This window comes from Pteropus alecto, unplaced genomic scaffold (genome assembly GCF_000325575.1).
Source record: "Pteropus alecto unplaced genomic scaffold, ASM32557v1 scaffold555, whole genome shotgun sequence".
NCBI lineage: Eukaryota > Metazoa > Chordata > Mammalia > Chiroptera > Pteropodidae > Pteropus > Pteropus alecto.
This window is the reverse complement of record NW_006436809.1, coordinates 491,033-502,325: the sequence shown is the minus strand read 5'-3', so window position 1 is coordinate 502,325 and position 11,293 is coordinate 491,033. Positions and strand designations below refer to the sequence as shown.

The 11,293-nt window shown below is 50.0% G+C and overlaps 2 protein-coding genes across 3 annotated transcripts in view; both read left to right on the top strand.

Moving 5' to 3' along the window:
• The window catches only part of PPP1R18 (protein phosphatase 1 regulatory subunit 18), a 9,108-nt gene extending 2,238 nt beyond the window's left edge, over positions 1 to 6,870 (top strand). For both annotated transcript variants that reach the window (XM_025048048.1, XM_025048047.1), the window contains exons 2-4: positions 1 to 1,181; positions 5,079 to 5,286; positions 5,979 to 6,870. The exon at positions 1 to 1,181 is cut by the window's left edge and continues 485 nt beyond it. In XM_025048048.1, the coding sequence (XP_024903816.1) occupies positions 1 to 1,181; positions 5,079 to 5,286; positions 5,979 to 5,998 (1,409 nt within the window). In that variant the 3' untranslated portion in view covers positions 5,999 to 6,870. The remainder of the gene's footprint in view (positions 1,182 to 5,078; positions 5,287 to 5,978) is intronic.
• Positions 6,871 to 9,064: 2,194 nt separating this feature from the next.
• Positions 9,065 to 11,293, top strand: part of DHX16 (DEAH-box helicase 16) — a 14,127-nt gene continuing 11,898 nt past the window's right edge. Inside the window, exons 1-3 of the mRNA XM_006913659.2 lie at positions 9,065 to 9,476; positions 10,624 to 10,871; positions 10,972 to 11,131. Coding sequence (XP_006913721.1) covers positions 9,270 to 9,476; positions 10,624 to 10,871; positions 10,972 to 11,131 — 615 coding nt within the window. The 5' untranslated portion in view covers positions 9,065 to 9,269. The remainder of the gene's footprint in view (positions 9,477 to 10,623; positions 10,872 to 10,971; positions 11,132 to 11,293) is intronic.

Genomic DNA, 11,293 nt, shown 5'->3' with positions numbered 1-11,293 from the left:
GGCTCAGTCCCAGGGAAGCCAGAGAGAGGAAGCTAGGGATAGGGGGAGCCCGAGAGTTGAGCCCCAGGCCTTCAGAGGCTCACGACTGGAGGCAGAGCTCAGGAGAGGCTGGAGACAGAATCTCCAGGCTGTCGGAGACATGGAAATGGAAGCTGGGCCCCGGAGAAATGCTGGAGCGGAATCTGAGACTGGCAGAGCCTCGAGAACAAAGCCCCAAGAGAAAAGAGGTGGTAGAAAGTAGACTGAGCCCAGCGGAGTCTAACAATCAGAAGATGGGCCTGACAGAGACCCATAAATGGAGGCCTGACTCCAGAGAGTCTCATGAACAAAGTTTGATACAACTGGAGGCATCAGAATGGAGGCTGAGCTCAGGAGAAGAAAGAAAAGACTGCTCAGAGGAATGTGGGCTAAAAGAAGAGAGGCCAGTTCCAAGGATGACTCCAGAGGAGATTACAGGGCTGTCAGAGACCCTGACAAAGGAGGCTCCAGACAGCAGCTCTGGAGGAGTGCAGGCAGCAGAGCAGAGGCCTAGCCTCTTGGAGGATGGTGAGAGGGGCTTAAGGCTGACAGAAGGGTGGAAATGGACTCTGCACTCTGGGAAGGTTCGAGAATGGACATCCAGGGACACAGAGACTCAAACTCAGAAGTCAGATCCTCCAGAGTCTGCTGAGAAGTATCTGGTGCCCCTTGGTGCAGAGGCTGGAGAAGGGGAAGCCGAAAAGGAGGAGGCAGGGGCTCGCGGCAGGTCTCTGAGCACCCTGCAGAACCTCTGCTCTGTCCCCTCCCCCCTCCCACCAGAGGACGCTGGGACTGGAGGCTCTAGACAGAAGGAAGAGGAAGCAGTGGAACTCCGGCCCCCAACCACAGCCCCTCTGTCTCCCCCACCCCCAGCCCTGCCTGCCCCCCAGTCCCCTGGGGATCCCCTCATGAGCCGGCTGTTCTATGGGGTGAAGGCAGGGCCAGGGGTGGGGGCACCCCGCCGCAGCGGACACACCTTCACGGTCAATCCCAGGCGGTCTGTGCCCCCTGCAGCCCCTGCCACTCCAGCTGCTGATGCTGCAGTCACTGGGTCTGGGAAGAAGCGGTACCCGACTGCTGAGGAGATCTTGGTTTTGGGGGGCTACCTCCGCCTCAGCCGCAGCTGCCTTGTCAAGGGGTCCCCTGAAAGGCACCACAAACAGGTAGGGAGCAGCCAAGCCAGACTGCTTAGAAGCCCACTCATCTGTTCCCTCTGGACTCTCTTTTTTATACTCTTGTATTTTGGTCTTCCTCTATTCTTGTTAATTCCTGTTGCCACCCTTCCTTCTTGTAGCCCTCCTTTCTCCTTTTCCATTCATTTCAAAGCGCCAAGGATCCTGCTAGCAATCTAGAGCTGTCCCTGGGTGTGTCTCTCTCAGGGTGTGCCCAGGCTGCTTACTCCGCTCCCTCAGGCTCTGAATCCACACACAAACACACTTGCACACGCACACATGCCCATTTCTTTCCTTCCTTTCCTCTGAGTCTGTGAACCAACTCAGCCCATCTGGTGGGAGACAGGACAACAGCCTTGAATCTATGATGGCAGGATCACCAGGGTGAAAGCCTTTACAGCCTTCAAAGGAGAAAATGTTGGGTCAGGAAGCCCAGGGAGGCAAAGGAGGTGGCTTTGGAGTTCTACTGAAAAAGGAGGGAAAGAAGTGAGTAGAGAAAGATCTTACAGTCCCAAGAAAGAGGTGGGTAGAACTGAGTGAGGACATCCTAGGATGGAGAAGGGGATGGGGAATGGAGCAGGGCTGGCCAAAGAGCAAGTCTGCCTCATGGCAGAGAGGCACATAGAGGCCATTTAAAGTGAGTGACCTCGGGGTTGCACACCCCAGCTGGGCCACTGCTTCAGACAGTGCTCCCTTCTCTCTTGGGACAAAAAAGGCCTTCTCCTCTTCCAAAATACCCCCTCCTCCCTGCCTTCCTCCCTGGGCTTCCCCTCCCTCCTCAGAACTGGCTCAGCACTCGGTTTTCCCCTCTCTTCCTGCCACCCTGGGTACTCCTTTCCCTTGAGGTAGAAAAAGAGAGAAGTGAATTTGGAGGTACTGCTGAGAGCAGGGAGTACAATGGGAGTTGAGGACAAGGATAGGGGCTGAGGCCAACAGAGAGTCAGAGGTTAAACTGGAATTGGAATGTGCAGGAAAATGGGAGCAGCCAGATTGACTTCTCCCCTAGCCCTGGCCCAACCCCTTCCCTAGTCCCTTCCTTTCACACCAATTTCCAGCTTGAAAATCTCTAAGAAAGGTCCCTGAACCTAACACATCTCTCCCAGACTAGGAAGCTCTTCCTGGTCTCCAGTCTTCATCCCACATGTGGTATCCTCAGATATGGTTTTTATGTCCTCAGTGTCAATGAGAAACCACAAGAACCAAAGACCTCGGTTAAGCTTAGGGGTCATTTGATCCCCTAATTCATCATCACAAGAAGCTTAAGCTCCCCTCCCTGAACCAAAGTGTTTGTTTGAGTCCCTCCTGAGCCCCCTGACTGATACCAGCCCCTTCCCTTTCGTGCTTGGCTGATGCAAGGGTCAGGATCTGCTAGAGTGAAGTGTTCAGAAAAGTCACTTCCTACTGAATTGGCTTGTGCTTTTGGGGAGTAAAAAGCAGAGAGAGAGAGATGAAATTTGGGACCCAAAGTCTGGGGGCCATCTGGATGCAGGGTAGGACTTGCAATGGTGACCATACCTAGGTCAGTGGTGGCGGGGGTGGGGGGAGCCGGAAGCAGATCGCCCAAACAGGAAGCCTGGGGTGGGGGCCGGAAGGCTGGTTTGGCTGAGTGGGGAACGCTGGGCCCTGGCCTGCCAGAACTGTGCTCAGGATGTGGTGAGAGAAGAAGGAAGCAGCTGGCTCTGGGGGTGGGGGTGGGGAAAAAGCAGCACAGTTCTCTAGACCCAGACATCTTCCCATCACCCTCTCTCAGACCTTCTCTGCTCTCAGCACCAGCCCATGAGGGGCTGGGCATGCCCTGTCTCAGCTCTGCCCCACCCCTGCCTTCCCTAAATAACTCCTGTTTGCAGGCTAATTCCATCAAAGTATCTACAGAAATCCCAGCCCTGCCACTGGAGCCCAAAGGATGGGCTGTAGCCGCTGCCCTTCTCCAGGCTGGCTGAGACACTGGCCCCTCCCCTCTCCAGCCCCCTGTGCCCTTACGTAGCTAATGAGAGGAGGCAGTGAGTCACTCTCTCCTCACCTCCCCTCCCCCCACGCCCATCTCCCACATGCAGGCTATTCATTCTTGGTAAGCCCAGTCAGAAGTTGTGTGAGGAGAGAAACAGGGTGAAGGGAGAGTCAAACATGGGCTAAGAGCAAATAAGATGAGTCCCTTTTCAGAGTGGCTAATAAACTATGGAGCTTGTTATCCCAAAAGGGGATATGAAAAGAAAACAGAAATGGATTCCCAGAAGTGGTTTCTTTTAAAAAGTTGGGATGTAAGGGGTCTGGTTGTTGTTACTCAATTCTATCAATGGTTTCACAGCGGACTGGGGTCAACCATACAGGCTGCGCTCCCCACACATTTCTCCCCCTTCTTTGGTATTCCGTTTGGTCCTCATCTGAGACCTGAATGAACCCTTCCTTACCCAGTATAGCAACTCCCATATTCCTACCAACAGCAGACACAAGGATAATAAGTAAGCTGTCTGGTAGGTTAGATGGTGATTATGGGAAAACAATTAGAACAAGGATCAGTGGAAGCTAGAGGGCCAAAAGGTGGGAGAATGAATAGGACAACTTTATAATAGGGTGATTAGGAGAGGGAGCCATGGGTATATTTAACAGCCAGTGTAACGTCCCTGAGGTAGGAGCGCTCCCAAGTGGATCTGTGTGGCTGGAGTGGACCTCCTCCCAAGAGGTGAGGGGGAGTGGCATGTAGGCAGCACTGTATAGGCCTTGGTCAAGCTCTGTCTTTTGCCCCCAGTGAGATGGGGATACAAAGCAGGGTTTAGAGCCAAGGAGTGACACTCCCTGAGTTCCAGTTTCCCGTGGGGACCCAGATGTTAGCAACTGCCTGTTCAGCCACCCTCTAGGCTTGTTTTCACATCCCAGTCTTGTGGAGACTGAGGGATGCAGGGTCCCAGCTCCAGATTTCTCAAACAGATGCTAGGGAAGGCCTGGGTAGATCATCTGGACCTTTCCGAGTAGTTCACATGGAATCTTCCTATTTGTCTACTTAATCGCTTTGGCTTCCAGAGTTAATCCTATCCTGCCCCTTCCCCCTGAGCTTCTTAGGAGTGTTAAAGGGAAGGGTAGAACAGCTGGGCTCGCTTGCTCTTGGGACTGCGTTTAGGAAGAATTTTCTGTCTTCTCCAGATCCCCTCTGGTATTTTGCCTCTGTCTCTGCATGTCCCTTCTGGTGCACTCTCCCTATATCTGAGTGGACTTTTCCTCTCTGCCCATCACCTCCTACAGCTGCTCCTTTCAAGGACTAAAGGGCTTATCTTTTTCCTTATGTGTTGGGGGACAGTCTTCATTTCCTCTGGAGCTTTCTGTTGGTCTCCTCTCCCTCCCTGGCCCTAGACCCCTGTGGTTCCACTCTAGCTGTAGGAGGAGTGAAGGGAGCAGGAGGCGGCCAGTGTCCAGGATTCTGGGTTTCTCAGGAACAGCTAGGGGCTGAGGGTATGGAAACCAATGTGCATATCCATGCTTTTGCATGGGACTCCTTCCCCAGCCAGCTCAAATCTCATCTCCTCTGGGAAGCCTTCCAAATTGCCCCAGGGCACCCAAAGATTCATTTCTGGTCACAGGACTTATTTGCATGTTTTTAATTTCTTCTTACCCTTCTGCCTCCCACACTCTAAAGAGTAGAAACCTTGGTCCTGTATTACTACCCAGGGCCCTGCCAAAGCTCAGGCCAAAGTCTGATGTTTCTGAGGAGAGAAAACCTGGGATTGGAGGGCCAGCTTCCAAAGGAAAAACTGGATCCCGGGATGGATGGGGAGGGCAAAGTCAGCGGGTTGCACAAATCCAGCCCCACTCCCCACCTTGCACCTGCTTCCCTGAGGGCTTCTCCCAGTTGACCTGATCTCCACTCCACTTTCTCTCCTATCCTTCCATCCGCAGCTGAAGATCTCCTTCAGCGAGACAGCCCTAGAGACCACGTACCAATACCCCTCCGAGAGCTCGGTGCTGGAGGAACTGGGCCCGGAGCCTGAGACCCTAAATACCACCAGCCCCTCAGCAGCCCAACCTGACGACGAAGAGGATGAGGAAGAGCTGCTATTGCAGCGGGAGCTCCAGGGCGGGCTGCGCACCAAGGCTCTGATAGTGGGTAAGCAAGTCTCCTCCGGCGAGAAGCCGCCCCCTGGTGTTCAGAGCTGGCACTGCGGGCCCGAAGGAAAGGAGAGGATTTAGTGTCGGCGCTTGCAAGAGGCCTGCCAGGACCTTTGGTTTAACCCTCTCCTTTCACAGATGAGGAGACTGAGGTCCTGGAAAGCGAAGTGCACATCAGGTCTCCAGATTTCAAAACGAGAATTCTTTCTGAGCGCTCTAGTGTGGTTAAAAACACAGGGTTTGGGTCAGACAGGCCTGATTTTGAATTATATCTTCTCTTATGGTTGTGACCTCAAGGGAAATAACCTGACCTTTGGCTTTGATTTATTATTTATGAAATGGGGTTAATAATAACTACATCCTGGAGTTGTTGGGAGAATTAAGTAATTTTTGTTGAGAGGATTAAGTAATTCTAGAACAATGGCTAGATATCAAATTGTTTAACCTCACCTGGGGTTATTGTGAGATTAAACAAATTTTAAGAACGCCTGGCACAGAATATGAGCTAAATGAGTATGGCTGCTGTTACTGGTAGTAACAAGCACTTAAGATGTGGTAGTAACAAGCACTCAAGATGTGGAAGATATTATGACCTTTACGCCAACTGGCCTTCAGTGCAGGGAGTGGGTGGGAAGGCAGAAGGCAGAGGCCTTCACTCATTCTCCATCATTATTGCCTTCTATCCCACAGATGAGTCCTGCCGGAGGTGACTCTCTTCCAACACAGAAGAACTGAAGATCCTTCGCAGAACTGAAGATCCTGGAGCCCAGAAGATTCAGAGCAGACAACCCTGAAAATGAGCCTGGCAGGAAAGGGCAACCAACATCTTCCAACTTGCTTGCTTCATTCTGTTTCTGGGGGCAGAGCCAACTGCCCAAATTCTACCCTCACCCAAGGTCCCTGGTATGAGTGCATCAAGTGTGCTCTTGCATCCTAGGTGATCCAAGAGTGAGCTCCAAGTCCTAGGGAGGAGCACAGAGCTCACTGGGAGTGGAGACAGAGTTTCCCCTCCATCTCCTTGGGCAGAGTACACTCCCTACAGCTTTCCTTGACCCCCCCACTACCCCCATATTCTCAGGATTTAAGCACTCTTCTCCCTGGGCAGCCTGGCCCCCACTCCTTTTACAGCCATCTCTCCCTGCTGCTTCTTAGGTTGCTGCCCCTTTGTTTACAGCTCCTGCCTCCTCCCTTGACCACAGCCTGGTTTAAGAATACCCCAACTCCTAGTCCCCCATAGTCCCAGGTTTACAAGCCATGCCTGTTTCCTGAGTCGTGTGGAATCCTCTCCCCTGTCCTCTACAACACCTCATTGGGAGTGAACCAGGGTTGTGGCTTCCTCTACTTTTGCTCAGTATTACTATGTCTCAGTTTTCCCCAAGAGGGAAGGCTGGGACTCTTAACTGTGTACCCCCATCTGGTTATTTAATTCTGTTACTCTTAGAGGTTCACAAATGAATTGAATTGCAAGGGTTTGGGGTGACCAATGAGTCACCTTAACTCTTCTCCTCCATTTCTCCTTATCAATTGCCTGTTTTTTAAAGACAAAACAACTTTCCATAATAAAATGTAGCTCTTAATGATTCCCCTGCTGCTTCTTCTTTAGCCCAAAAAGAAAAAGAAAGAAAGAAAGAAAGAAAGAAAAAAGAAAAGTGTATGTGGGGAGGAGGCTCTGGGTTCCTCATTCCAAACCTCCCATCTTCCTTTTGGCCAGGAAGAGGAAGTGGCCTTGGCTTTGGGAGAAGAGAATGAGGATGAACCTGGAACTCAGCACTGATATGTAGAAAGGGCTTTGGGAGAGCCCTGCACCATTTTCTCAAAGGACTGGTTTAAGGAAGGGCAGTTGAAGTAGCCACTAGACTGCACGTACATGAGGGGAACTATGTTGGTTGGGTTTATCCCCACACCTGCTACCTAGTAGACAAAAAAATGATTTCTAGAATGATGCATTGAGCAAATGAATAGATGAAAAGAGCTAAAAAATTAGAAACAGGACACTTTGAAGAATTCCGATATTTTGAAAACTACCGAGATGCAAGCAGCCAAGTAGTATATGACACTGTTAATCCAGGAGCATTTACTCCAAAAACTCAGGACCATTAAATAATAAATCTCTTGTTGCAAAATATAGTGTACGTATAGAAGTGCAGTTTCCTGGGACAGGATCTCCTCTGATAGACAATGGGTTTTATATTCTTAAAAGTTTAAGATCCATTGCTATTTCATGGCTCTGTTGCCCAAGTACAGTTGATACTGGGAGATTTTTTCCATTTCAAAGAATTCTTATATTCTACAAATATGTAAGATCTATATTTTACTTACCAGGTCATATTTTTTAGTTCTCCAGGCTAGTAAAGACATGGTTGTACTATTGCTACAGGATGCTTCTCTCAGCCTAGTCAGAGGAGACTCCCCTTAACTAAAAACAAAATGTATTAGACAAATTGATCTTAAATATACGCCAAGGTCTTTATACTAGCAAGGTAACAAACAAGGTGTCTAAAGAATGCACCAGTTCAGAGACGGTGTGGGTACAGAGGGAAACAGAATGCTTATGTTAGTAGCTAATTAAGTAAAGATCCTAATCTGTTGTGACCCCAGAAAGTAGAGGCAGGAAGCCCAGGGATGCCAGGGGTGCCCACAGTCTATTTTGGAAACAGAAAACAATGCTCCCAAGAAGTCAATGATATGATGTTACCCTAATTGGAATAACAATGTTTCATTTCTCAACAGTAGAGTCTAAGTCCGATTAATCATAAAAGTATGAAGCAGGGCCAAACAGAGATCAAGCAGAGTCAAGTAACGAGTTCTGCTTATTTTAAAATAAGCAACCACCAATGAATTTTTCAAGCTATTAGCAACAATGCAGAACACATTCGCACATGCCTTAGTTTGGAGATTTTTTAAAATTACTTTCTGAGACAGCATCAAGAAAAGCACCTGTTTTTTTCCCCCATATCTCAACTTTCTTCTTGCTAGGAGGTCCTTGCTTTATGTCTAATCTGTATTCATTCCTTCTGCTTTTGTAGCCACCAGCCCGATAGACACACGGACCACCAGAAATCAGTGAGTTATAGGAAACACACTCTTTATTCAGCCAGCTGGGTCTGCCAGGGGTACGCAGACCCCAAATTAAGCAGCCCGGAAATGTAGAGGTACAGGGTTTTTAAGCCCTAAACCCCATTCTTCATCCTGTTTGAACACACGTCTATTTTTCTTCCTTTTACTGTCACCCCACAGGTCGGTTGTGCAAGTGGGGGTGGGGGGTGGGGTGGGGGGAGTGGGTACAGAAGCAGAAAGCTTATTGTTAGAGCGTTTATGTTCCCATGGGCGATGGCCAAACAGTAATTTTCCAGCAGGCACACTGCAAGTACCGGTCCTAGTAAAGTTCACTCCTAATTAGTATAGGCTAATCATTAATAAGCATGGACTTGATCTTCTGATTTGGAATAGAACCCCAACATACGCACACCTTGCATTATTTTTGGCTCCATGTAACGAACATGTTTTATTTATTATGTATCTTAGCTTCCCTCCTACCGCATACATGTAAATTCCGTAAGGGATTTTTGTTTGATTTGTTCTTTGCTATACCCTCACCGACTAAAATTGTGTCTAGCACACATTAGGCACTTAGCGTTTGTTGCATGAATGAGCGACTGAAACACCCACCGGCTGACCATCAGGAGCACAAAGAGATTCTGCAGGGCGGAAATGAAAATGTTTTACCCGCGCTACCGGTATACTTCTGCGAGGTTTGAACTCGCTCGGCCGCCGTAGTGCTCAAACCGGAAAAGTACGGCCGCTTCCGGCCTCCGCGGTCCGGAAACGGTTTTGGGCTCTTGGAAACCGAACCCTAAAGTCCTAAGTTGGCTCCTTTGAGGAGCTGAGGCTCCAGACTGGGCTTCAGGCCTCCGACCCGCCCGGCCCACAGCGCGGCTGCTGGAGACCCTTCAGGGCCGGGCACCGGGAGTGTGGGTCGCCATGGCGACGCCGGCGGGGCTGGAGCGCTGGGTGCAGGACGAATTGCACTCGGTGCTGGGGCTGAGCGAGCGGCACGTAGCCCAGTTCTTGATCGGCACCGCACAGCGCTGCGTCTCGGCCGAGGAGTTCGTGCAGCGCCTGCGAGACACCGATACCCTGGACCTAAGCGGGCCGGCCCGTGACTTTGCCTTGAGACTCTGGAACAAGGTGTCTGGAGGGGGGTGGGGGGCGCGGCTGGGGCAGGGCCCGGCGTGGGTGCGGCGGGAAGAGGCGGTGGAGCAGAGGAGGGGCCCTAGGTTGTAAGGTGAGGCTCTGATAAGGTCCCCATCTGAGAGTTAGGTAATAAGCTCACTTCACAAGCATGTATCTTTTGTCCGCTGTCGCCTGAGTACTGTGCTAGGTGCTAGATGGCCAGCTTAGTGGAGAAGATGGAAGAGGGCTTAAGTATGTTCGGTTAAGTGTTATAGAGCAGTATTTCTTGAATTTTAACATGCATATGATTCATCCAGGGCTCTTGTTAAAGTGCAGATTCAGTAGGTCTGGGATCTTAATTTCAGCATTTCTAACAAATCTAACAAGTTTCCAGGTGATGCTATGGTCCAAGGACCACGTTTTGAAAAGTGAGGTGTGGGAATTGCTGTAGGAACATGGGTGGAGGGGGTAGTGATCAGGAAAAGCAGGCCCAAAGATTCTCTGGAATTGTCAGGTAAAGGAGGAAGAAGTAAAGGCGAGCTCCTGGAGGACAAGACTGTTTCTTGTCTTTGTACTCCTCCTACCTAATAGATAATGGGATGTGAGCCTTACAAAACAGGTACTCAGAAAGTGTATTAAGAGTGAAAGTATTCGGCATGTTCAGAGAATGGCAAATGGCCTAGGGTTGCTGTCCCATATGGTACTTGGCAAGAGATAAAGTTAGAATGTAAGTGATGTAAGGATAGGGACTTTATGTTAATCTAGAGTCTGGTACAGTGCCAGTACTGTGACAGGCCTCTGCAAAACAATCCTTATAGCATGTCCTTGTGTAGGACTGACTTAATCATTGGGAAGAACAGCAGCTGAGCAATTGAAAATTGGGTTTGGAATGTAAACTCCATGAGGGCAGGGGTTTTTCTCTTTCGTTTATTGCTGTATCCCTAGTACCTAGCAAGTACCTGGTGCCTGGGACAGGCTTCAGTAAATGTTTGTTAAATGAATGACTGAAAGGAAGTTCAGAAGCTGAGAGGCCCCATTCAGGTTAATGAACATGGTGCAAAGGAAGGCTGGTCAAGTCATTCCTTAAATTAGGAACAAGGTAAAGGATGTGGGCAGAGATCAGGAGTTGCTTAAATTCCATTATCTTCTCCTCTGTTGGCAGGTACCACGGAAGGCAGTAGTAGAAAAGCCAGCTCGGGCAGCCGAACGACAGGCCCGAGCCCTGCTGGAGAAGAACCGATCTTATAAATTGCTGGTAGACAGTGAGGAAAGTAGTGAGGAGACTGTGGGAAGGGCTGGGAGCAGTCTCCAGAAGAAGCGTAAAAAGCGGAAACACCTCCGGAAGAAATGCCAGGAGGAAGAGGAAGATGAGGAGGAAGAGGTTTCTGAGAGAGGGAAGAGAAAGAGAGGGTAAGTCAGAAGTAGAGTGAGAGAGGATGGGGCAAGTAGGTGGATGATAGGACAATAAACCTCTGGATGCCCTTATTTAATCCTCTGGGCTGGGCAACAGGGGGAGCAAACAGACGGAGAAGCCAGAGTCAGAGGATGAGTGGGAGCGGACAGAGCGAGAACGCCTTCAGGACCTGGAGGAACGGGATGCCTTTGCTGAGAGGGTTCGACAACGGGATAAGGATCGGACTCGCAATGTCCTGGAGCGGTCAGACAAGAAGGTGCATAGAAGCAGCATGTTCTCTAATCCTCAGGAAGATCCCTGGGTCAGATCTGAGGGTGGGTGTGATTGTAGAGATAGTGATCTCTGGGAAGACAAGTGGATGCCTCTAGTGGTATGCTACTTCTCTGGTAAGAAAACCCCTCTGGGTCCTCTGGCTAAG